This window comes from Mesoplodon mirus (genome assembly GCF_964341445.2).
Source record: "Mesoplodon mirus genome assembly, chromosome: 11".
NCBI lineage: Eukaryota > Metazoa > Chordata > Mammalia > Artiodactyla > Ziphiidae > Mesoplodon > Mesoplodon mirus.
The window spans coordinates 42,551,211-42,574,274 of record NC_138987.1 but is presented as its reverse complement, the minus strand read 5'-3'; the positions used below and the strand labels follow the sequence as shown (position 1 = coordinate 42,574,274).

The 23,064-nt window shown below is 53.3% G+C and overlaps 1 protein-coding gene across 3 annotated transcripts in view; it reads left to right on the top strand.

The window, feature by feature from the left end:
* Positions 1-23,064, top strand: part of CELSR1 (cadherin EGF LAG seven-pass G-type receptor 1) — a 150,336-nt gene that overhangs the window by 72,170 nt on the left and 55,102 nt on the right. For all 3 annotated transcript variants that reach the window (XM_082635161.1, XM_082635160.1, XM_082635159.1), the window contains exons 3-5: positions 2,647-2,869; positions 8,265-8,380; positions 8,898-8,986. In XM_082635161.1, the coding sequence (XP_082491287.1) occupies positions 2,647-2,869; positions 8,265-8,380; positions 8,898-8,986 (428 nt within the window). The remainder of the gene's footprint in view (positions 1-2,646; positions 2,870-8,264; positions 8,381-8,897; positions 8,987-23,064) is intronic.

Sequence of the window (23,064 nt, the reverse complement as noted above, 5' to 3'; positions counted from 1 at the left end):
CAGCGGCCATGGCTCACGGGCCCAGCCGCTCCGCGGCATGTGGGATCCTCCCAGACCGGGGCACGAACCCGTATCCCCTGCATCGGCAGGCGGACTCTCAACCACTGCGCCACCAGGGAGGCCCCATACCAGCCTTTTAATAACCCGAGAGCACTAGCATCACAAAGGAAAAATGGATAAATATAACCATATGCAGATATAACACGTCTTGTGACCACAAACACACAAATAAGTTGAAAGTTAAACTTAAGCCAAGAGGGAGTGACCACCGAGATGGCAGAGAATAGTTAATTTCTGAAATTTATGAGCACCTAGTGTAACACAATAAAAACAAGACCAACCATCATTGAAATATGAACATAGGAATAATCAGGCAGTTCAGAGAAAGGAAATGGACGTTGCCAATAAAATTCAGGCAGATGGGGCTTCCCTGGTGGCGCAGTGGTTGAGAGTCCACCTGCCGATGCGGGGGACGCGGGTTCGTGCCCTGGTCCGGGAGGATTCCACATGCCGTGGGGTGGCTGGGCCCGTGAGCCATGGCCGCTGAGCCTGCGCGTCCGGAGCCTGTGCTCCGCAACGGGAGAGGCCACAACGGTGAGAGGCCCGCGTACTGCAAAAAAAAAAAAAAAAAATTCAGGCAGATGTTGAACCTCATCAAAAATTATTGCAAATAAAACACCCTGAAGATTCATTTGTCAGAAATGCCAGATATTTTACAGACTGAACATACCTTGTGTTGGCGAGGATGTGTGAGTTCGTGCATCCTTTTGGGGAGGATGGTTTGGAAATATTGGGTTAGTCAAAAAAAAGTGCGGCTGTCAAAATGTCAACTGTGTGTACCTTTGATTCATCACTTTTAGGAATTTTCTCGAGAGAGATATTCTTTTTTTTTTTTTTTTTTTTTTTTTTTTTTGTGGTACGCGGGCCTCTCACTGTCGTGGCCTCTCCCATTGCGGTGCGCAGGCTCAGCGGCCATGGCTCACGGGCCCAGCCGCTCCGCGGCATGTGGGATCTTCCCGGACCGGGGCACAAACCTGTGTCCCCTGCATCGGCAGGCAGACTCTCAACCACTGTGCCACCAGGGAAGCCCGAGAGAGATATTCTTAAAACACACCAAGGATGTATATCAAAAAGTTACCTGCAATAAAAGCGAGCTATAAACAGCCCCGTGTCCATCAGTAGTAGAACAAGAAACATTAGTGATTTAAATTCTGATGGGGTCCCCTATCGCAGGGGGCCCCAACCCCCAGGAACCGGGCTACACAGCAGGAGGTGAGCGGTGGGGGAGCGAGCGAAGCTTCATCTGCCGCTCCCCATCGCTCCCCATTGCTCGCATTACCGCCTGAGCCATCCCCCACTCCCCCCCCCGCCCCTCCACCGCTCACCGTCCGTGGAAAAATTGCCTTCCATGAAACCAGTCCCTGGTGCCAAAAAGGTTGGGGACTGCTGCTCTAACTGAATACTGTGCAGCCATTAGGGAGAAAGAGGAGGCACTCCAAGTGCCAACAGGGAGGGTCTCCAAGGTACCGTACTGAGCAAACATGCCAGATGGCAGGGGCATCCAGCTCTCCTGATGTTTTCCTGTGGGGACCTGCAAGAAACTGCTGAAGGCTTCCCATGCCGCGCTATTTGCACAGTGATTTCTTTTTTTTTTTTTAGTATGCAATGTAGTACTTTTATTTTAAAATGCGTCCATTGAAAAGTCAAAAACTGGTGACACACATTGGTAGGAGCTGGGGAATTTCCGGTTGTCGGGCTGCGGGTCTGTGGGTGGCTGGCAATGTCCACCCTGTGACAGGCAGGTCCGGGCTGTGTCCCAGGGAGCGAGGATCACCCAGTCAGACCCCTGCTGGCTGCCGTGGTGGGCACTCTGGGTCTGACGGGCCTCGGGGGGCCAGCTTGGGCTGCCTGATCAGTTTCTATGTGGAAGCTTCCAGAACCTTTCCTTCGTGAGGGATTAGGCCACAGAGAGGACGTTGGAGCACAGTTGGAGGCCAGTGGGAGGAACAGACAAGATTAAAGATGAACTGGAATCCAGCGTTGCCCGGCCGGGCAGTGGGGGAGGGAGGCCACACAGGAGGCCCTGGACCAGAGTGACCCTGGTCTGCTCCCAAGTCTCCCATGAGACCCGGAGGTGGCCAGCCGTCGTGCAGGCAAGCGTGAGGGGAGGGCATGAGGCCTTCTCGTCATCCTCACTCTTTAGGTGATTCTCTCATAAGGGAGCCAGGCTCAGCCAGCGGGGGGTTCAGAAAGGGGTTGGATGCCCAGAAGTGTTCACAGCTGCACATTCCCCTGGTCCCCCCACTTCCCCGAGGGCGGGGACCCTGGCAGGCCCGGGACAGGGACAGGGTTGGAGTGGCTTGGCCACCTGGTGCGTTTGGTCGAGGAGCCCCCTAGGGTGCTTATTAAGAAGTCGCTGCCCCGCCACTCTTAGACGGCCCACCGGGTGCTGGGTGCCCTCAGGCCAGCGGGAACGGCACACGTCTGATTGCAGCCCGACTCCAGGGTGGTTCCCAGAGGCCTCAGGTGCCCCTGGGTTTGGGTTTAGCAGCTGGCTCTGCAGCGACGTTTGCAGCCTGGGTGGGAGCAGTGCCCCCCTCCCCCCAGCAGGCCTCCGTGTGACCTCCTCCCGCCCTCGTCCCCCAGGTGAGCACTGCGAGGTGAACGCACGTTCCGGCCGCTGCACCAACGGCGTGTGCAAGAACGGGGGCACCTGCGTGAACCTGCTCATCGGCGGCTTCCACTGCGTGTGCCCCCCCGGCGCGTTCGAGAGGCCCTACTGCGAAGTGGCCACCAGGAGCTTCCCGCCGCAGTCCTTCGTCACCTTCCGCGGCCTGAGGCAGCGCTTCCACTTCACCGTGGCCCTCGCGTGAGTCCCTGCGCGTGCCTGCGACGCCTCCCGTGGGTGGAGGTTGCGAGGTGGCCTAGTGTCTCCGTGCATCCCTCCGTCCTGTAACAACAGCCCCTGTCCACTGGGGCCTCTGAGGGTCGAGTCACCTTGGCCAGCGCTGGCTGTAGGACCGGCCACTTAATTTGTAGGACCCCATGCAAATTGAGGATATGGTTCAAAAATTAAGAATTTCCAGCTGGTGACAGCAGAGCATTAGCAGGTGTGGTGCCCTGTTTGCCCGCCCAGCTCACATGCCCATGAAGCCGGCCCCCGGCTGCCCCGGTCCTACTCACCTGCCACCACGTGGGCACCCCTGCCACCCAGGTGGCCAGAAGGTGGAGGGAAAGGGCCCAGCAGGCTTGGGAATGAGATGCAGCGTAGGCTCCTGCTGTGCCACCAGTTTGCTGGGAAACCGCGGGCGGGCGGCCTCACCCCTTTCCGCCCTGGTTCTTTAACCCATAACAGGAGGAAGCAGGAGGACTGTGTGCTGTGGCCATTCTTTTACTTTTGCATCTTTTTCTCTAAGAGAATTTAGATTTAATTTAACTTCTAAAAATCTGTCGCTTCCATTGTAAAGACTTCTATCAAGTTCACCTTAGTAGTACAGGGTGTATTTTGTATTTGGTCACCGTTTAGGGGGCCCATTAGGGGAACGTGGCATTCCGTGTCCCCCAGAATAAAGTGCTCCCTCTGAGCTGCCCTTTGGAGAACAGGGCATCTCAGGGAGAGATGGGGCAGACTCCTCTCCTGGGGCTGCCCCCACCCCGAGCAGGTGAGGGGTGTGGTGTAGCCAACAGGCGCCGCGTGGTGCTGATGTGAAACCCCCCCAGGCAGCCCTCCTCCATCTTGCCCCGCCTCCTATCTCAGTCAGGTCCTGTGAGTCCCTTGACCTCACGTCTCCCCTGCCCACCACTGTTCTCCCAGTTCCCAGCACTCTGGCCTGGGCCACCGCCCTCTCCCCTGTGGAACAGCAGTGGTGGCATCTACTCTCAGCCTGAGTCAGGTGGATTCTTGTCCGACAGGCCTGCCGGGCCTGCCTGCCACCTGGGGCAAAACCCAAACTTCTTAATAGGGCACAGGGTGACCCCCTGTGTGCTGACCCCTGGTGACCCCCGATTCTGGCACCTCGCGTCCTGTGACATGGCCACCCTCACCTCGTGATTCTCTGGACCTGCCCAGCCTTGCACAGGCATTTCCTCGGCCCCTCCTGCTGGCCCGCCCGACGGTTGCCACTTCCTTCAGGAAGCCCCCCTGACCCAGGTGGGGCCGTACCTGCATTCCAGCTCCGGCTGGATGTCTGGTCACTGCCTGCTTGTCTGCTACCTTCAGCCTTTGATGTTCCTGCTTGCAGGATCAGGCAGCTGTCCACCCTGACTGTCCGGCCCTAAAGAAAGGTCCAGATGAGGGCACTTGGGTAACATGGGGGCTTGAGTCATTGGCGGGTTTTCTACATTGCGGCTCAGATCTTTTTGCTCTAAACCCATCCTTCATACTAGATCATTGGTTGGGGGTGTGAACTCATGCCAGATTTCCTGATCCTGATTTTTTTTCCTGGTTGTCCGGTGATTTGATTGGGCTAAAGCCTCCAAAGCAGATGCATGTCCTTTTGAAACCTTTAAACGGCCACACGGGCTCCCTGGCTGGTGTTTCCGGGCTTCTGCTCCAGGATTGCTGTGCCCGTGCTCATCACTCTGCTGAGGTCCAGCTCTCTCTCTGTGCCTGTCCACCCAGGGGCTTTTTGTCCTGTGTCGTGACATGCAGGCGCCCAGGCGAGCAGCTGGCTGGTAGTTCCATTCTCACAAAGCATGAGCGCCCACTGCTCCCCTCTGTGGCCCTAAGACGTTGGCCGGGGGGCTCCCGCTCTCCCAGAGGAGGGGCTCTTTGGCCTGGTGGGGGGTGGGAGGGGGTTGAGTTGCAGAGGGAGAACATTCTGGGCATTCTGAGTGGCCTGGAGTGTCTGCTGGGAGCTCTGCAGAGGCAGGCAGACCCCTGCACCCACTTTGCCCTGCTTCAGCCCCTTGGTACATTCTTGGGCTCGGACATCTGTGTGGGGTGCAGATGGCGTCCTCTTGGAGGACGTCTGTTTAGGGAGACTGGTCCCTGCTGAAATACCTTCTGGGCTCTGCCCGACTCATCACAGACTTCAACGTGGATCACTCAGCGGCCATATTCGGGTTTTGTGCTGGCACTGCTCTGGCACCTCACCTGTCAGGCCCAATTCCTTCTTGCGAGAACCCTGAGAGCTGGTATCACTGTTCTCCCCATCTTGCAGGTGAGGAAACTGAGGCAGAAAGGTTGAAAAACTTGCCCAAGGTCATAGGCTGTCCGGTGGGACCCCCAGGCCCTGCCTGTAACCTGTGCTCTTAATCTCCCTCCCTCTGGCCCCTGCCCCCGTAAAGGATACGGGCCCAGGGCCTTCTTGTCCTGATTTGCAGGTGTTTCCCACGTTCTGCCCTCCTCCTGAATTTCCCTTGGAGACCAGCTTTAATAAAACAGCAAGAGCAGCTGTCATCCGTGGAGCCCGTGTGCATGCCGGGCGCCCTGCTTGTGGCTCTGCTTCTGATCCTTAGAGCATCACCCCCTTTCCCGGGAACTTGGAAGAGGGAGGGGTGGGAGATACAGCTCCGGTTGGCCCCCTGGGCCCGGCTGCAAGGCTGCAGTACTGTTTGATTCTAAGGGCAGTTTTAAAGTTTGGGCCATTTGGACTGCTGTTTTAGGGTGACTGCCCACATTTTGGTACACGGTTCAGGGCTCCACCCCGCCCTGTAAAGTGGCTGATGAGGCTCCCTCTCCAGGGGTGTTGTGAGGACTCACCTGAGCTGGCACTTGCTGTTGCCCTCCCGTTTCTCTCGCTGGGCCTCTGCGCCAGGCCCTGGTCCTGGCCCTGCCTGCTCACAACACCATGTCCCCGCCCTCTGCCCCTAAGCCCTGTGCTCAGGAGGCCACCACGTGGGCACAGCCTCCAAAAGGAGGGCCCCTCGTTGGGACCCCTGGCCACTCTGTGTCCCACGTGGCTGGATGTTGAGAACAGCAGGCTTCTGTGGGTGCCTGCCCCCCAAATCAAAGGTGCCCTGTGTCTTCTGGCAAACAGGTCGATGGCGTGTGGTTTTGGTGTCTACGTGGCCATAGCCACCCACCACCTGGGCGTGGCTGGCAGCCCTCTGTCGTGGGCAGTGCAGCGAGTAAGCTGCAGGAGGCTGACCTGAAAGGTGACCAGAGTTCTGGGGGTGGGGCCCATGGACACAGAGGCCGGCAGACGTGCTGGAGACCAACAAAGGAAGTCTGGCGGCTCCAGACTCAGAGAAACTAAAGAACAGTCGTGTTTAATTAAGTGTCCACGTAATGTAGCATATGTCCCCTTGCTTGTCAAATCTAGTATTTTAGATGCTCACATGTGACAACAATTTATGGACGATTTCCGACACACCTGATGATGGCTAAAAGGTCGGGGCCGAGGCCAAATCAGGGAGTTTAGCTTCAAAAGCAAAATCATAGAAAGCCACCCCCACCCCGAACCTGGGCAGGAGAACGTTTCCGTGTCGGGGCTGCGGTTGCTCTGGGGCAGGGCCTGGAAGGAGTTGGGCCTCCTGCCTCCTGCCTCCTGCCTCCTGACTGGCGTGCTGTGAGAAAGGTGGGCTGGGGCACCGGCCCAGGGCTTTTGTTTCAGGTGGTTTCTTTCGAAGCTGCTTCTCCTCTTTCTGGTTTCTGTTTGCCAAGGGCCTGGGCTCCCAGGCGCCTCAGCTCCCTGGTCCCCGCCTCCTTGTCCCCATCCTTTGTTCTCTCTCTTCCCCTGGCCCCTCACCAGGCCTCGGCTTCTGTTTCTGGCCTTTCCCCTTTTTACTTGTGCTGTTCAGACCCTCCCTGTGGCCCTGGGTCCCATCGTTAGATCGTCCATTCCCAGCAGTGCGTGGTGCCTGCCTGGAGGACCATTTCAGCACTGACCGCCCCCCACCCTCAGTCCAAAGAGAAACCCACAACAGTGAGACTCCCCAAAGGGAAGCAAGCCTGGGGTCGAGTGGATCCCAGTCTTAATTCAGCTCTTCTTCTGCCTGCTCACTCCACACCCGGAGCCTCCACTTTGCCGTGCAGGTATTTTTTTCTTTAGAGTTTGTCATCAGTGCTTGCTGACTTCTAAACCGAGGGGATGCAAGGTCTGGGCGGAAAATGTCAATTTTATGTAACTCAAGGGAGAGGCTAGGGTCACATGCCTGAGGCTGGTTCTGACAGACTCCTGCCACATGAAAACGGATAAACCAACCTGGAATCAAAGGAAAGAATTTCCCCCACTTAATCTCCGGTGAGAGAGACATCCAGCTAGCTCAGGAAACAGTCCCGAGTTCACTCTGGAGGTTTGTGTGTTCTCTGTAACCAGGGCGTCAAGGAAGCCTTGTGGTGACTTGGTGTGTCGGGGACCCTTGGGTCTGATGGAAGAGGCTTCCTCAGGGGGTGGGAGAAGGATTTCTGAGGCTATTTGTCTCTTGTCAGAGTAAGTGGTTTTTTACTCCGAGTGCTTCAAGTCTCACAAGTCTTTCGTTTTCAAGCATCTGTTGGTTCACGTGGGCCGCCATCCGTCCATGGATTCAGCACATCGGTATCAAGCACTTGTGTGGACCAAGTCCTGTTTTGGTCTCGGGGATGCAGCAGTGAACGGGAGTCATCATCTGTCCCCTTAAAGGATCATGTGTTCTTATAAACAAACAAATAAGTAGGATAATTTCAGAAGTAAGATGGGTGGTGTGATAGCCTGTAGGGTGAGGGGCACAACTTAGATAAAGTGAGTTGGGGAAAGCACAGTCGGAGTGACATCTGGGAGATCTGCAGAGCCAGGGAAGATCATTCCCCACACGGGGGAACAGCAGGTGCAAAGGCTCGGGGGCAGGGAAGAATGTAGGGTTTGGGAGCAAAAGGACACAGTGTGGCTGGAGCGTGCTGGTGGAGACGAGGGGCGTAGGCCCTGAGGTGGTGATCGACACCCACATCTCTGTGCCCTGGGGCATGTATGCGGGATGTATGCCCTGCATGTGTTTACTGTCCAAACATTTCCAGTTGGTATAGTGGCTGTGTCATCCTTCTAGAGCACTGTGCGAATGGAATCTTTTTACCTGTACAGGTTGTGGTAACCAAAGTGCCCCTGGAATCTGCTTTGCTCCTTCCAGAAGAGAACATTGCTAATCAGGTTTTATGGGCTGTCCACTCCTGATGTGAAAAAAAGAATACTGGGACCAGAGTCTTTGCCAAGTGTGCTCATGCCCTTGCCCACTCTGGCCAGGCTTGTTGCCTTGGGCAGCCTCTTGTTCCCCCACCTCCAGGCCACCTGCAGACCTTCCACCCCGGGCTCATTCATTGTGTGACGTGCTTCCCCTTGGCCCCCCAGGTTTGCCACCCAGGAGAGGAATGCCCTGCTGCTGTATAATGGCCGCTTCAACGAGAAGCACGACTTCATCGCCCTGGAGATCGTGGATGAGCAGGTGCAGCTCACCTTCTCGGCAGGTAAAGCCTCCTGCACGGGAGGGAGCCACCCTCGGAGCACGTCCTGGGCACTTGGTTGTTTAAAACCACCCTATCGGGACTTTCCTGGTGGTCCAGTGGTTAGGACTCCACGCTTCCATTGCAGGGGGCGTGGGTTCGATCCGTGGTCGGGGAACTAAGGTCCCGCATGCCTCACAGCACGGTCAAAAAAGCAAAAAAACACCCCATCCTGTGCAGCGCCGTCAAGCATGCTGACCAACTGATTCCCTGGTTCTCCATGTGGGAATCCGTCCTGTGGGAGAAATCCAGAACACACAAAGATGTTCATTGCAGTGTTGTTTATAAGACGCAGCTCAAATTTCCAAAAACTAGGGGATCATTGAAGGGTGCTTCTGCCTCTGTAGATTGAAAATATTGACAAAGCCGTTAAAAATGTTTTCCCGGTGGTTGGAAAGAACATTCGTCCACTGTTGGAAGGACTTTTAGCCTTCGTGGTCTGTTCACCTCTGTTCTCCCTGGACCTCCCCCCGCCCCGCAGGTGAGACCACGACGATGGTGGCGCCGCAGGTTCCTGGGGGCGTGAGTGACGGGCGGTGGCACTCGGTGCAGGTGCAGTATTACAACAAGGTAGGACCGGCCCCGCCCGACCCCCAGCCCGGGCGGCCGGTGGGCGGGGGCAGGGGGGCCTGGCAGCTTTTTGGTCTTTAGACATTTATACTCTGAAATTTCAATAATTATGCTGGTTGAAAAAGTTATTTAGGAAATGAGCATTTGTTGAGGGTCTGTGTAAAGATACCCAAGCCCTGCGCTGGGGCGGATACTCCCCCAGGGAGCACTGGGCGGGGAGACTCAGGGACCCCAGAGTCCTACACGGGGGGGAAAGGACGCAGAAAGAGCTTATTCATTGAGGCTGCCTCGGCCGAGTCATTACTGGTGGCTAAAATTCCAGGCCATTCAGACACTGTTCCAAAACCCAAGTAGTCCACTCTTACCTGGATGAAACCTGAGAGTCAGAAGGCTCCCCTAGGAAATGCTGTGAAGGTCTGGGCGTTTTGGGGGGTTTCCTTTCATTTTGCTGTTTATTGGCTTGTAAGGAAACTCCTTGGCGGTTTTTGCATCAGAATGTCCCGCTTTCCGTCGCTGTGGTTTTTGCAAAGCGCTCTTCTCCTTCCTGGGAAACTCCAGGGTGCCTCCTGCTCGTTGAGCCCCGACCCAGGCCTCCACAGGGCTTGCGCCTGGGCTTGGCTGGCAGACAAGGGGTCCTCCCTCTGTAAGAGATACACCCATGGAGGAAGGGTGCTTTCTGTCTTTCACGTCTACTGCATTTCAGCTTTTTGACACAAGTGATGGGCGACCTCTCCCCCAACTTGGGCCTGAAGTCTGTGTCATGCAGACCCCTCCCTGTCGCTGTCCTTCCCCTAGTCTGTCCTCAGCCATCGGAGCCCTTTGCCTCCTTTTTACATATGGCTCACCCTACATGTCTCATTTCTCCATCACCTGAAATACTTAGGCCCCCAGCAGTGATCACCCGCACGGTGACCGTGGTTTTTGTCCCCAGTCTGTGGGCGGGAGATGCCCCTGTCGCCCAGCACCAGGACAGAGGCCGGGTAGGCTTTGACTCGGGTGTGGAACTCTGCAAGGTATCTGTGATGAAGGCAGGGAGAGGTTCTGGTGGGGGTCAGGGTGCAGATCTGAAGCGACGCGGGGGCTGGTGCTGCTCTCAGGATTCTGAGGACCAAGCAGAGAGCGTTCGCAGGTGCCTGGGACGGGGTCTGGGCTACCGCAGCCCCCAGGACAGCCTGCCGCCCTCATTCCTGTTAGCCCCCCGGGGCCGTGGTCTCGGCCGTGCCCGGGTTGCTTGATGCAGGGCCACGTGAGCCAGTTAAGGAGGTGGGGGGGGGGGCGGGGGGCGGACCAGAGGAAGACAACGCGCGTCCAAAGACACACTTGCAATTTCCTAGCTGCCCCGTCTCAAGCGCTGGAGTCTTCTGCTGCATCTGTGCCCCTACAGCTGTCTGGGGCAATTAGGGGCCAGTGTGAGGTGCACCCACCTGCTGCCCGCCTGGAGCAGCCTTGCGTGGCTGCTGTGCGAGACAGTGGGCGCCGTGGGACCCTCAGAGCCTCCCCTCCTGCTGACCTCTGGGGGGCTCGAGGATGGGATGGATGCACAGCTTGGGATTTTCTTTCACGATGTCTTAACCCACACGACGTCCTTTCCCCAGTTGCTACCCGTGGGCCTCTCTCACCCTGGAGGACACAGGGCCCCCCCCGGACTCCCCCAAGTGAATTCTTCTGCCCCTACAACCTGCTCGAGGTCAGATGGTTTCGGCCCCTTCTCTCTGCCCTGGAGACAGTCTCCCCCGCAGCCATTCTCTCACGATGAGGCAGCTCTCAACTGCACAAAGGTACAAAGACCGTGCCCCAGCATCCTGGAGGGTCACGAGCCCCGAGGCCAGGACCACGTCTGTGAGTCTCTGTGTCCCCATAACACGGGGCACAGTCCCGCTGAGCTCAGGAACTGTTGTATCTGATGTCGGGGCCAGGATCTGCTCCAGCCAGCAGGACAGCGGTCGGACCCCTGATTCCTCTGTTCACATGGTCAGGATGGCTGTCCCGTGTCCGGGCAGGACCAATAAGCAGATATGTCAGCAGCAGAGCTCCTGCGAGGCTGGCCCCTCCTCGGCCAAGGCTGGGGACAAGGGGTCAGTGGTTTTCTGGCTCAAACACATTCGGGCTTTTGTCGGGACGTTGCACACCCCCTCGAGTAGAAAGAAGGAAAAGTAAGAGTTGCAATGGATGCTCTGGCCTGCCCGCTGCTCCGGGGCAGGTGGCTGCCACGTGGCAAAGATGTCACGCCCCACAGTCTGGGCTTCACACACCTCTGAGCTCTCAGCCTCTGGCCTCCTCCCCTTGCCAGCAGGGCCAGGGCATCAGGGATGGGCAGTCGGCTGTGCGCTCAGCAGGGTGCAGGCCAGTCGGGATGGGCCGAGGGGACCCTCTGGGGCCCATGCTCCATGTCAGGGAAGCAAAGGACGCACACGTGGTGCATTTTCCTTCCTGCTTGTATGGGAAACACATCTCCCAGGGCCGGCTGAAGACTTTGGGCTTCGGGGCTGTGTCAGCCTTGGTTGCCCACCAGAGCACCTGCACGTGGAGTGTTCCAGAGTCACCTGCCGATGGCTGAAGCAGCAGCCGGTCACAGCTGAGCAGAGACGGAACCTCTGGCTCGGCCAGCCCTGCCCAGTCCCGGAGGCATCCATCGTTCTTGACCATCGTCAGGCACGCAGGAGGCATCACGAGGGTCTGCTCGCAGAGACCCTCCAGGGAGCACCGAGGAGGCATCTCACTCCTAAAGGGCCCCCGGGAGAAGGAAGGAGGAGCCCACTTGAGAGAACATGCCCTGGCAGTGGATCACTGCCACCCGCCGCTTCCGTTCCCAGGGCCAGCCTTTCAGCAGCACCTGAAGCAGACCTCAGCGCAGGATTAGGCCTTTCCCCTGCTGCCAGCTCAGCTATTTCCTCTCCTGCCCAACTCGGCAGGGAGCGAGCAGGTTTGGAGGGGGGCGTGGGGGCAGTGCGAAGGGCCCACCTCAGGGGCGTGGCCAGACGGATGGCAAAGAGGGCAGCACTGGAAGTGGTCTGGGGGGGGCGCGTCGCTCTGCTCTGCGGGCATCAGTTGTGTCATCCACATCGTGTCTGGTCCTTAGAGTGGGTCCTGTGTGGGAAACCTCTGGGGCCCCTTGGACCCTCCCCAAGTCTCCTGGGGCCCAGGAACCTGTCCGGGCTATTTTACGAGTCACCCCCCATACACACCCAGGAAATAGGTGGAAACCTCACCAGGATGGTCCCAGGAGGGCGTATCACCAAAGGGCCGCAGGGTGTGGGGCACCCATGATGGGCAGTGCAGGACCCGGGGCTGTGACAGCCCTGAGGCCGAGAGGAACCGGGGGAGAGGGCAGAATGGAACCCAGGTAGGAGGGGTCATGGAGAGAAGCCACCTGTGCAGAGACGCGACCTCCTGACGGCTCTCCCCGCCCTCCCTCCCATTTCCTTAGGCTCCCTGTTGACCAAAGGCAGGCAGAAATCAGAGAACAGGGCCGCTTGATGTGGTCCCTATGGGTTGGTGCCCCCAGGCAGGGAGCCAGGCAAAGTCAGTTTACTTTTTTTTCCTGCTTGGTGGCATTTGAAGCGGGAAGGTCTGGTGGTATAATTCACCTTCGGTGGAGCCTGGGTGCCCGCTGGGGCTGGGCGTTTTCCTGGGAAGGTATTTTAAAGGCGGACAACGCTTTGCAGAAACATGTCGAACTCCGTCAAGCGCAGATGGAACCCAGAGCCCCGCTGCCCACACCCACCCCTGGAGGTTTGGGGAGGAGTTGGAGGATTTGTGGTCATCACTTCCTCGCAGATGTGCTTTTTTTCCCAAGACTATTGTGCACGATAGGTAAACATTTCCCCTGCCAACTCGCAAAAGAGTGAAGCAAGAGCGAATGCGCCTGATGGAAGAGCTTGTGCAGGTTGTTCTGAGATGGTAGTTTTGTGTAGATAGTTCCAAAATGATTTCTTTGCAGTTGGAACTCGGGTTTGGCAGTAGTCAGGGCTCTTCGGGGTGTCTGCTCTTTCCCCTTGCCCTTCGGTGTCAAAATTTTTCTGTAGAGACCCTGGGGGCCGTGGGGAGGGGGAGAAGCACCCTCCTGTGGAAGCATCTGTAATGTGGCATCTCCGCTCTTCCTGGGGAGGATGCCTGAGAGGACAGTCACTCACTCACTGAGTGCCTATTGTGTGCCCGGCGGGGCCCTTGCACTGGGCGTCTGGAGGGATTACCTGGAGGCCCTCACCTTGTCCGGGAGCCCAGCTGGGCCTCGGGGATGCTGACACATCATCCAGGAGGAGTTTGATAGGATCCTGGGCGGGGCCTCGGCAGGCGGCCTGTTCTGGTTCGAGTGATTCTGAGGTGGCAAGGGTTGTCTTTGGTCCAGCGCTGAAAGCATCTTGGTGAAGTGAGAGCCCCAGCTGAGCGGCTTCTCTCAGGGTCAGCATCCTCTGAGATCACTGAGCAGAGCATCCCAGTGCTTGAGGTTCCCATGACCTTGGGGGAGGGGCCACCGGTACAGGGTTCATTAGGGACTTCTCTGCCCCGGCTGCACTTCAGACCTGGCTTGTTCAAGTCATTCATTCTTGGGTCTGTGTCACACACTGTATTCCAGGGGTTCCAGGGAAGTGGGCTATGCATGGGGTGGTGCAGAGGGGTGTGATCCACCACACCCTGGGGTCAGGGGCATCTCCCTTTGCTTCCACAAATGTTCCAGAAAACTCAAGGGCTTCCACTCAGAATCTTGTTTCAGGCTGGTCTTGATGAAAGTTCTCCTGGGGTCCTGCAGAACTGCTGTGGTTTATGTGGTCCTCTGGGTGTGGCTGCCTGGCCTCCCTCGTCACTCCCTGCAGCCCTTCCTTCATGCCTTTGTTCATTCATTAATACATGGAGCAGTTACTGACTGCCTACTGTGTGCCAGGAACTGTTTAGGGTACGGGGATATAAAGAAGACAAAAGAGATAAAAACCCTATTGCTGTCCAGGAACTGATGCTCCAGAGGATGTGGAAGGGTTGGCGTAGGGAAAAGGAGAAGGGGAGAGGGAGAGAGAGAGAGTGAGAAGGAGAGGGAGATAGAGAAAGAGAGGGAGGGAGAGGGAGAGAGAGGGAGGGAGGGAGAAGGGTCATTTTACCCACAGAACTCTGGATTCTTTTAATAAAGAAAGGTATTTAGTTGCACAATTTGTATGGAAACACAAAAGACCCCAAATAGCCAAAGCAATCTTGAGAAAGAGAAACGGAGCTGGAGGAATCAGGTTCCTGGACTTCGGACTATACTACAAAGCTACAGTAATCAAGACAGTATGGTACTGGCACAAAAACAGAAATATAGATCAATGGAACAGGATAGAAAGCCCAGAGATAAACCCACGCACCTATGGTCACCTTATCTTTGATAAAGGAGGCAAGAGTATACAATGGAGAAAAGACAGCCTCTTCAATAAATGGTACTGGGAAAACTGGACAGCTACATGTAAAAGAGTGAAATTAGAACACTTCCTAACACCATACACAAAAATAAACTCAAAATGGATTAAAGACCTAAATGTAAGGCCAGAAACTATCAAACTCTTAGATGAAAACATAGGCAGAATGCTCTATGACATAAATCACAGCAAGATCCTTTTTGACCCACCTCCTAGAGGAATGGAAATAAAAACAAAAATAAACAAATGGGACCTAATGAAACTTAAAAGCTTTTGCACAGCAAAGGAACCCATAAAAAAGATGAAAAGACAGCCCTCAGAATGGGAGAAAATATTTGCAAATGAAGCAACTGACAAAGGATTAATCTCCAAAATATACAAGCAGCTCATGCAGCTCAATATCAAAAAAACAACCCAATCCAAAAATGGGCAGAAGACCTAAACAGACATTTCTCCAAAGAAGATATACAGATTGCCAACAAACACATGAAAGGATGCTCAACATTACTAATCATTAGAGTAACGCAAGTCAAAACTACAATGAGGTATCATCTCACACTGGTCAGAATGGGCATCATCAGAAAAATCTACAAGCAACAAATGCTGGAGAGGGTGTGGAGAAAAGGGAACCCTCTTGCACTGTTGGTGGGAATGTAAATTGATACAGCCACTATGGAGAACAGTATGGAAGTTCCTTGAAAAACTAAAAATAGAGCTACCACATGACCCAGCAATCCCACTACTGTGCGTATACCCTGAGAAAACCATAATCCAAAAAGAATCATGTACCACAGTGTTCATTGCAGTACTGTTTACAGTAGCCAGGACATGGAAGCAACCTAAGTGTCCATCGACAGATGAATGGATAAAGAAGATGTGGCACATATATACAATGGAATATTACTCAACCACAAAAAGAAACAAAACTGAGTTATTTGTAGTGAGGTGATTGGACCTAGAGTCTGTCATACAGAGTCAAGTAAGTCAGAAAGAGAAAAACAAATACTGTATGCTAATACATATATATGGAATCTAAAAAAAAAAGGAAAATGGTTCTGATAAACCTAGGGGCAGGACAGGAATAAAGACACAGACATAGAGAATGCACCTGGGGACATGGGGAGGGGGAAGGGTAAGCTGGGACGAAGTGAGAGAGTGGTATGGACATATATACACTACCAAATGTAAAACAGATAGCTAGTGGGAAGCAGCTGCGTCACACAGGGAGATCAGCTTGGTGCTTTGCGACCACCTAGAGGTGTGGGATAAGGAGGATGGGAGGGAGACGCAAGAGGGAGGGGATATGAGGGATATATGTATGCATATAGCTGATTCACTTTGTTATAAAGCAGAAACTAACACAACATTGTAAAGCAATTATACTCCAATAAAGATGTTTAAAAAAAAAGGATTTAGAAACCAAGATTCAGGTGCTAGATATGCTCATTGCTCCTAGGATGTCTCACTCCCAGTCTCTCTCACTGGGCAGAGCTAGGACATGGATGTGTGTCTATATTATGTATAGGTATGTGTGCATGCTCACATATACACATGCTGAACTTCATATTTATTTCTATCTCTACTTATTGAAAACCTTGAATTCCATTCCAGCACTACAGAGTCATTCTAGTTTTTTCCATTTCCATATATGTAAATCTTTTCTTGCTCAGTGAGAAACCTTGTTCCCATTATCCTCAATATAGTTATTTATTATCTCAATCCACCATTATTTAAACAGTCTGCCAACCCCACCATTCCACCACCTCACTTAGCTGCTATCCTCAATCACCCTCAGCCCTCACCAGGCTGCCTCCCTGCTGCCCTTCTCATTCAGCCTCAGCCTTGTGAGCTGCTACCTCTCTCAGCCCTGAATCTATTGACTGACTCCAGCAGGTGCTGGGAACAAGGGGCCTTCGTAGAGACTTGACTAAAGTATTCAATTATTTAGAAAAGGGAGGAAGGAAGTTTGTTTAAAATTTGTTTAATTTAAAAGGAATGAAATACAAGATACCAAAATATGTGGGATGAAGGTAGAGCAGTGCTGAGAGGGAAATTCATAGTATTACATACTTATATTAGAAAAGAGAATAAGTCTCAAGTCAATAATATGAGTTCCCACCTCAAGAACCTCCAAAAATAAGAACAAACCCAAAGCAAGTAGATGGAAAGAAAGAATAAAGATAAGAGCAGAAACCAGTGGTTTTTAAAACAGGAAAAAACCAGAAAGGATCAATGAAACAGAGCTTTGGGAAAATCAATAATGTTGTCAAACTTCTAGCAAGACTGACCGCCCCACCCACCACAAAAAAAAAAAAAAAAGAAGAAGAAGACAGATGACTAGTATCAGGAATAAATTCTCAGTTCCTCAAAAAACACAAGCTACCACAACTCAACCCATGTGAAATAAATAATTCGAATAACTACAGTACTATTAAGGAAATTGGATTTGTATTTTTAAAACTCCCCCAAATGAAATCTCCAGGCTCAGGTGGTTTCGCTGGAGAATGCTACCAAATGTTTAAAGAATTACACCAATTCTGTACAGTCTCTTTAAGAAAATAGAAGAGGAGGGAACACTTCCCAGTTCATTTTGTGAAGTTAGTATTACCCTAATACCAAAAAGAGATGAAGGCAGTACCAAAGAAACTACAGGCCAATATCCCTCATGACTATAGATACAACTCACGTATACAAATGTTCACACCAGCTCTTTCCCTAACATTCCCAAACTGGAAACCTCCCAGAAGGCCCCTGTAGGTGAATGGCTAAGCAGACTGTGTACATCCAGACCATGAAACTCAAAATACTATTCAGTAATAAGAAGGAACGAACTACTGATACACCTAAGAGAAAAATATGCAGAGCAGGGAAAGCCAATCTCACGAGCTTGTGTACTGTATGATTCCATCTGTATAACATTCTTTTTTTTCTAATAAATTTTATTTATTTGTTTATTTATTTATTTATTTATGGCTGCATTGAGTCTTCATTGCTGCGCACGGGCCTTCTCTAGTTTGTGGTGAGCGGGGGCTACTCTTCGTTGCTGTGCGTGGGCTTCTCATTGCGGCGGCTTCTGTTGCTGCAGAGCACGGGCTCTAGGCGCGCGGGCTTCAGTAGTTGTGGCGCACGGGCTCAGTAGTTGTGGATCGCGGGCTCTAGAGGACAGGTTCAGTAGTTGTGGTGCACGGGCTTAGTTGCTCCGCGGCATGTGGGATCTTCCCGGCCCAAGGCTCGAACCCATGTCCCCTGCATTGGCAGGCGGATTCTTAACCATTGTGCCACCAGGGAAGTCCCTGTATAACATTCTTGAATGACAGAATGATAGAATTGGAGAACAGGTGAGTGGTTGCCTGGGGTGGGGGTGGGAGGGAAGTGGGTGTGGCTGTGAAAGGGCAACAGGTGGGGTCCTAGTGGTGATGGAATGTTCTACATCCTGACGGTATCAGCGTCCACATCTGGGCTGTGATGTTATACTATCACTTGCAGGATGTTTACCATTGGTGGAAACTGGGTAAAGGGCACATCGGATCTCTGTTATTTTTTAGAATTGCATGTGCATCTAAAATTAACTCAAGAACTTAATTAAAAGAACTTTGAAAGATACACAAATATGTGCTGGCATATGCAAATTTTTTTCTGAAGGGTATCGTCCTCCCCGCAAAACAAATCCATCGACAGCACACATCAGATAGCTGTGCTGGGTCATAAACCATCCCAAGCATGGTATCTTAAAACATCAGATATTTATTATTCCTGTGACTTGGTGCCAGGAGGCATTGCTGCAGCTCTTTTTGCAAACAGTCTGCTGCATGTGGATACCTTTGGGATTAAGGTTGATGAGAAAGGAGGCGGCGTTCGTGTTCATTTTGTACCTTTCTGCGATACTTTACGTGTTTCACGTTTTCTTTTATTAAAGAATACAGCAAGAGTCATCTGGGTGATGGGGTCATGAACCATTTTTGTTTTCATTTAAATTTTTTGCTTAGAAAATCATTTGATTTAAAGAATGTAGGGCGGTACACCTGTCAAACGGTAACGCAGGTGTCCTAAGGCGAACTCAGTGAGGACAGAAACCTCCCGTGGAGCAGAAGGGCAAAAGCTCGCTTGGTCTTGATTTTCAGTACGAATACAGCGGGGCCTCACCATCCTTCTGACCTTTGGGGTTTTAAGCAGGAGGTGTCAGAAAAGTTACCACAGGGATAACTGGCTTGTGGCGGCCAAGCGTTCATAGTGACATCGCTTTTTGATCCTTCGATGTCGGCTCTTCCTATCATTGTGAAGCAGAATTCACCAAGCGTTGAATAAATAAAGAAATAAAAATAAAGAATGTACAAGATAAGGAGGCTAAACTTTTTTAAAGTGTAGGTAAGCGTTTGCCAAGTCCGTCAAACCTTTGTGGTGGAGGAGGTAGCCAGGCAGGCTCATTACTGTCCCCGAGTCTGCAGCAGGGTCTTCTTAGCCTTGCTCCTCCCCCAACGGGGGGTGCCAGCATGGACATGTTGCGGATGAGTCTGTGGGATGCCCCCCACGCGCTCATTTCCTACTGGGCAGGTTCACCCATTCAAGTTCAAGTCCCCAGTCTGGGGAGTGAATCGTTTTGTTTCTCCCTGGCTGCGTTTCCTGCTTCCTTGGCCAGTTTCTCGGGATGGGAATGGCTTCTGTTGTGTCTGGGCCCATGGGTCATCGATAAATGTCCAACATCAATGCTCCCATAACCGTAGTGGGAGCCCAGCCCACGGTCCCCAAGGGGATGGGGTTGCCCGCCTGCTGGCGGCCCAGGGAGCTGGGACAGTCGCCTGCTTCCTTTCCAAACACAGCCCCGTCAGATGGCAGAGTCACCTGCTATGGAAACAGAATTACTCCCCAGGACACACACAGCCCCACCCTGGGCCACTGCTCCACGCCTGTTACGGAATCTCTCCCTGCAGCCTGGGGCACCACCGACTTCCCGGCGGCTCCCTGTCTGGTGGCTGTGTTCCCCCACCTGCCGTCCTTGTCACACCCAGGGTGCCCAGCTCACCCCCTCTCACTGGCCTCCAACACTCTGCAATGAGGTGCTGCCCCCCGCGCCTCCCGCCCTCCCCGGGACCAACACGTTACCGTGAGGTCCTCACGTCCGCCCTGGAAGGGGGACACGGAGGGACGGGGCCAGGGCTGGATGGAGCTGCGGGCGGGCAGCTGTACCCCGCTGGTGCCCTCCCGCTGTGACCGTCCCTCTCCCCCACCTTCCCAGCCTTTCCAGCCTCGTCCATGCTTCCTCCCCACCAACTCGGCAACCCCCTGCATTTCCACCTTCATCACAGATGGGATTCTCAGCAGGGCAGCCTCGAGGCCTGCAGACAGGGGTGGGGGTGGGGAGGCTGGTCAGAAAGGGGATGGAGGCGAGTGGGATGCCCTGGGGGTCTGTAGGGAGAAGCTGAGGGTCTGGGGGTCTTTTGCTGCTGTCCAGAGTCTGGGGACAGAGGGGAGCCTGTTAGGGTCCCAGCAGGAGCAGGTGGGGTGTGCACGCACACACAGGAGTGAGTACTGGTGAGTGGGCACGTTTCTTTTTTCTTCTTCTTTTATATTTATTTATTTATTTATTTGGTTGTGCCGGGTCTTAGTTGCGGCAGGTGGGCTCCTTAGTTGTGGCATGTGAACTCTTAGTTGCCGCATACATATGGGATCCAGTTCCCTGCCTGGGGCTCGAACCCCGGGCCCCCTGCATTGGGAGTGTGGAGTCTTAAGCACTTCACCTCCAGGGAAGTCCCTGTGCATGTTTCTTGAAAGCCTTTCTCCCTTTGTCCAAGGAGGTTTTCTGAAAAGATGGCCTGTGACCCGTAAACCCTCGTAGCCCAGAGTGACTTTGTCATGGCCGAAGTCCCTGTCCTTCCTCTCCCAGGACTGTGTGGGCTGAGCCCAGAGGGTCCATCTCTGTGGCCCCAGAAGCCACTCGCAGGCGCCAGTCCCCGTGGCAAGCTGAGTACCCCAGGGGCAGCTGCTCGGGTGCCCTCCCCCATCTCTGGCCCAGCTGGGAGTAGCCAATGGTCAGATTCATAGGCCCTATGAGTGCAGGGATGTGAGCTTCTCATGGGGTGCCTAAGGGTCTCCCACTTGGTGCCAAGGAACTTCTTGTCCAGAGAGCCCCCAAAAGAAGAAACGTGTTACCCCAGCTGTCCAGGAAGGTGCTGTTAAAACTGAAAGAACCCCGATCTTGAGCCCTTCATCTGGCATTGGAGAAGAGACCCCCTCCACGCAAATCTGCATAAACTCCTGGGTTCCCAGAAAACCTGGGGAGCCTGCCTGGCCAGGTGGCCGCAGACAGGGGACCTGATACCGACGGCCAGCCCAGCAGGGACAGCAGCTGAGGGGCTCCTGGCTCCCTTTCACCGACTCCAGAGCTTTGTCTGGTGAGGGGCCGGGCCCAGTGAGGGGCTTGCACCTTGCCTCATGGATCTTTTCCAGAGCAAAAGTCATCCCCCCGGAGATCACTGGGGCCGTTAGGAGGTGCTTATTTATACACAGTGCGGAGCACAGAGCCAACGCTTGGTGGATCTCCGCCTCGCAGCCCTCGGTTCTTCCATGTCTGAGCCTATCATGCGACCATCAGAAAAGCACCTCCTTTGACCTGTGGCCACAGTTGTCAGGAATTGGGTAACCTCCTTGCCTGAGAAACAGCAGGCTCTGCTGTGATTTGTTTTAAGGTGACCAGTTGGTTCTGACCCTTGTTAAAAATCTTTTCTTTTCAATGCTCCCCAAATAAAAAGAGTCCGTCCCCACAGGCCAGTATTTTCTTGGATAACTGAACACATGAAGGACTCAGGAGCTGCAGGTGGCTCTGTGTTTGAGCCCTGGAGAAGGACCTGAGGCTGCCACGAAGATGCAGTGATGCACTGGCTGCTAATTGCTCCTTTTTGCTTTAGAGATGTAAAAGAAACTGTATATTTTTAATATAGGAAAATAGGACAGCAGAAATACAGGGAGAATAGCCATTTGCGAGTATTTTGGCTTTCTTCCTGTCTTTCTTAGCAGTAACACGGCAGCAGCAAACTTCATGGAATGTTCCCCTCACAAACGTCTGTATGCAGTTAATCCCACAAGGGAGGTGCCGTTTTTACTCCATATTACAGCTGAATCTGGCGCGGGGGGTGGGGGGAGTCATGTGACTTTCCTAAGTGGGGTCAGGATGTGACCTCTTGGCCTTTGGGAGGTGATGCTCCTTGGAGACTGTGGATACTGCTGTCCCCTGTCCCCTGCCAGCCTTAGGCCTTCACCCGCATTGGTGTGACAGCCAGCCCAGCAGCAGGGACTCTGCAAAGGGGCTCAGGTCCACTCTTCCAAATGACCCTGGAGGTGGGAGCTGTGCACTGAGCCGCTCTCTAGGAGAGGCTGCCCAGCTCAGCAGTGCATCCCCTGCCCCAGGTCACTGGCAGGTGGGGGAGTGAGGAACACCTGCCCCCTCAGCCAGAGATGTCTGCCCTACCTGGTGGCCCGTAAGTGGCCCACCTGGTGGCCCGGTCAGGCTTGCATGCAGCAGTTTGCTGCCCACACCCTAAGGGGTTGCTGTGTCCCTCCTAGGATGTAGGTGTCCCATGTCTTAAAGGAAAAAGGTCAAGAAGGCCTGGACTTAAGTCTTAATGTTAAACTCAAGAAATAAATCTATTTACAGCTTAACCTGGGGAACTCTGGGCTTCTCCTGTCAATTTCATTGACTGAAGATGGTGGAATGACTCCTTTTTTAAAAAAACTTTATTGAATTATAGTTGATTTACAATGTTGTGTTTAATTTCTGCCGTACAACAAAGTGATTCAGTTATACATACATATTCTTTTTCATATTTTTTCCGTTATGGTTTATCCCAGGACATTGAATATCGTTTTCCCTGTGCTCTACAGTAGGACCTTGTTGTTTACCCATTCTCTATATAATAGTTTGCATCTGCTGACCCCAAACTCCCAGTTCATCCCTCCCCCCAACCCCCTCCCTCTTGGCAACCACAAGTCTATTCTTTTTTTTTTTTTTTTTTAACTATTGAAATTTATTTCCTTACAGTTCTGGAGACTGGAAGTCTGAGACCAAGGTGGTGGCAAGGTTGGGTTCTTCTGAGGCCTCTCTCCTTGGCTTGCACATGGCTGCCTTCTTGTTGTACAAGTCTATTCTTATGTCTGTGAGTCTGTTTCTGTTTCATAGATAGGTTCATTTGTGTCTCATTTTAGATTCCACATATAAGTGATATCATATGGTGTTTGTTTTTGTCTGACTCACTTCTCTTAGTATGGTAATCTCTAGGTCCATCCATGTTGCTGCAAATGGCATTATTTCATCCTTTTCATGGCTGCATAATGTTCCACTGTATGTATGTACCACATCTTCTTTATCCATTCATCTGTCGATGGACATTTTGGTTGCTTCCATGACCTGGCTATTGTGAGTAGTGCTGCTATGAACATAGAGGTCCAGGTATCTTTTTGAATTATAGGTTTTTTTTTTGTTTGTTTGTTTGTTTGTTTGTTTGTTTGTTTTGCGTTACACGGGCCTCTCACTGTTGTGGCCTCTCCCGTTGCGGGGCACAGGCTCCGGACGCTCAGGCTCAGCGGCCATGGCTCACAGGCCCAGCCGCTCCACGGCACGTGGGATCCTCCCGGACCGGGGCACGAACCCGTGTCCCCTGCATCGGCAGGCGGACTCCCAACCACTGCGCCACCAGGGAA